This window comes from Stegastes partitus, unplaced genomic scaffold, assembly GCF_000690725.1.
Source record: "Stegastes partitus isolate 25-593 unplaced genomic scaffold, Stegastes_partitus-1.0.2 Scaffold480, whole genome shotgun sequence".
NCBI lineage: Eukaryota > Metazoa > Chordata > Actinopteri > Pomacentridae > Stegastes > Stegastes partitus.
This window is the reverse complement of record NW_007578211.1, coordinates 371,191-373,543: the sequence shown is the minus strand read 5'-3', so window position 1 is coordinate 373,543 and position 2,353 is coordinate 371,191. Positions and strand designations below refer to the sequence as shown.

At 46.2% G+C, this 2,353-nt stretch overlaps 1 protein-coding gene across 1 annotated transcript in view; it reads right to left on the bottom strand.

The window, feature by feature from the left end:
• Positions 1-2,084, bottom strand: part of LOC103361007 (guanine nucleotide-binding protein subunit alpha-14-like) — a 10,114-nt gene extending 8,030 nt beyond the window's left edge. The window contains exon 1 of the mRNA XM_008286979.1: positions 1,741-2,084. Within this exon, the coding sequence (XP_008285201.1) occupies positions 1,741-1,861 (121 nt within the window). The 5' untranslated portion in view covers positions 1,862-2,084. The remainder of the gene's footprint in view (positions 1-1,740) is intronic.
• Between the last annotated feature and the right edge of the window lie 269 nt (positions 2,085-2,353).

Here is a 2,353-nt window from a genome sequence, read left to right as displayed (position 1 = left end):
ACTAAAACTTGTTTCACTCTTCACAAGCAGCCCTATTCCCTTTGTGTGTGTTGTGCTCACGAGTTTTACTTTAATATTTAATATCGATACAACATTGATCAAAAGTTCCATAAAGATGTTTGAAAACTGCTTGAATCCTGCTTTCTGTTGTGCTCTACACACTTTCCTCGCTCACTCTATTCTTGTGTTCCTGTTTGTCCCACATTATCTTGAGCTTTGCAGTCAAACTGAACGACTGACACTGATATAAGAAACAGTGAGGAGCCATGCTGACAGGATTTGATCATCCTGCAGCCGTTCATCAGGTCAAACGTCACTGAGAAGAGCTGGAGTGTGTTCATCTCTTTTTTCCACTTATGCTCTCTGCACACCTGAGGGAGACCATGATGATGAAATCCACTCTGACCACATAAACAAACAAAGATTACTCAGCATCTATCTGTATCTCTGCTTATCAGCTTTGTCATCCTGTTGCTTATATTACTGAGTTACCTGCAAAGAACACAGGCTTCATAACACACTGAGCTTATGTCTGCACTTCAATTCAAGTTGCTCTGTCAAAATCAGCCTTTCTGATCACAGTTTCTTTGAAAGTCACGCCTTCAAACTCAGTGTTTTTCAGATTGAATCCATCCATCCATGGTGGTCACCTGCCTTACAGTGAGCCCAGACATTTTCATAAGCAAATTCAACGGGATTTTTAACAAATGCTGGTTTAGCCGCTGTGGGCGGCGGTGCAACGTTCTGTTTTAAGTGAAAGCGCTCTCTAGTAGAACAGCGGGTGCAAACTTTTTGCGCCATACCCTGCTGCGTGGTGGATTTGCATGACTTTTGCATGAAGCGCGCCCGCAGCAGCTATATGGCTTTCAAACACACCGCTGGCCGAGGCGTCCGGGGGCCGACTCAGGTCCCTGAAGCACTCCCACAAGTGGACAAGTTAACACGGAATACAGATTCTTGTGTGCTTTGGGAAGTCAGTGAACTTTACCAAACCGCTCAGTCAGTGTGGACAGAACAGGTGAATAATGAATGTTTCTCTGGAAAACACACACACATGTTGCTCACTACTTAAACATCACCATGAAGCAGGACTGTGCCACTAATAAAACACACTGACAGCTTCATCTGAAGGCCAGTAATGGACACATGCACACTGATGATCTGTCCCCATTCATTTTTTCTGTCATCTAAAAAGTTGTGCTCACAGTTTGTCCTGAAGCAAAGCAACAACAACAACAAAATCCTCAGGAAATCAGTAAGTTTAGACTTGGAGAATCTATGATTATATTCTTTAACGCCTAGTTTCTCTCTGCAGGCAAACTGATGAAGGATTTCAACCACCCACTGTGCGCAAAATCAATGGCACAACTATGGCGCGCACCCTGGGCTGTTCCTCGAAAGCCCTCTGCAGAAATACATATTTTAATTAGTTTATTCCTCTTATATTATTACATCTTTTAGCTTAGTCGACAGGCAGACGTGTGTCTAACCTGCCCGGACACCTGCGCGTCCAGGTGTGGTCAGGAGCCAGTGAAGTAATGGCAAATTAAAAGTTCCTGATCAGATCACCGATTCCCCCCGAAAGCGAAACGACTTCACACTTTTAAGAGCTTTGACAAATTGTTTTAAGGACTTTTTTATGCCAGAAATGCGCAAAAACGATCACTAGATCAGGCGCACATCCTCATATTTTATCTAGCTTTCCTGTGAGGAGGCCTGTATTAACTCAGGGATGCTCACCCAGCAGCAGCAGCTTCAGCTCCCGGCGGGAATCCTTCTTGTCTCTCCGCAGCTGCTTCTCGATCTCCTCGTTGATCCTCTGGTTCTCTTTGTCCTCCGCCGAAACGCAGCATCCAGCCATCCTTCAAAGCAGCTCCGCGGAGCCCTCAGCCGTCAAAGTGAAACTGTTTGCAGGCTTCGGGAAAACTTGTCGAGTCGGCCTCTCCTTGCTGGCACTTTGCAAATTCAGAGGGAGAAGGCGCAGAGCATCTTTAACACAGCTGCCTTCTTCTTCTTCTGCTTCTACTCCTCCTTCTACTTCTTCTTTTTTACCAGCCGGACTTGACCCTCTGTGACCAGGAGCTGCGCTGACTGTCAACCTGCAGGACACTTGTTGAACTTTATGGAGGTGGATGTGGAGGGCGTGGCAGCGGCTACAAATAGAAGAGGATAAAATGGGAAGTCAGCGTCCTCCTCAGTCAGCACACGGCCGTCTGTAGTCCAACATGAACAACGAGCCAGGAGGAATGATGGCGTTACAGCAGTAGACTGACTCCCAGTGTCACCTGTGTGACTCACCAGTGTGACTCCCAGGAAGCTGACAAAAGGTCACTGAGTTCCAGGAATGGCTAAA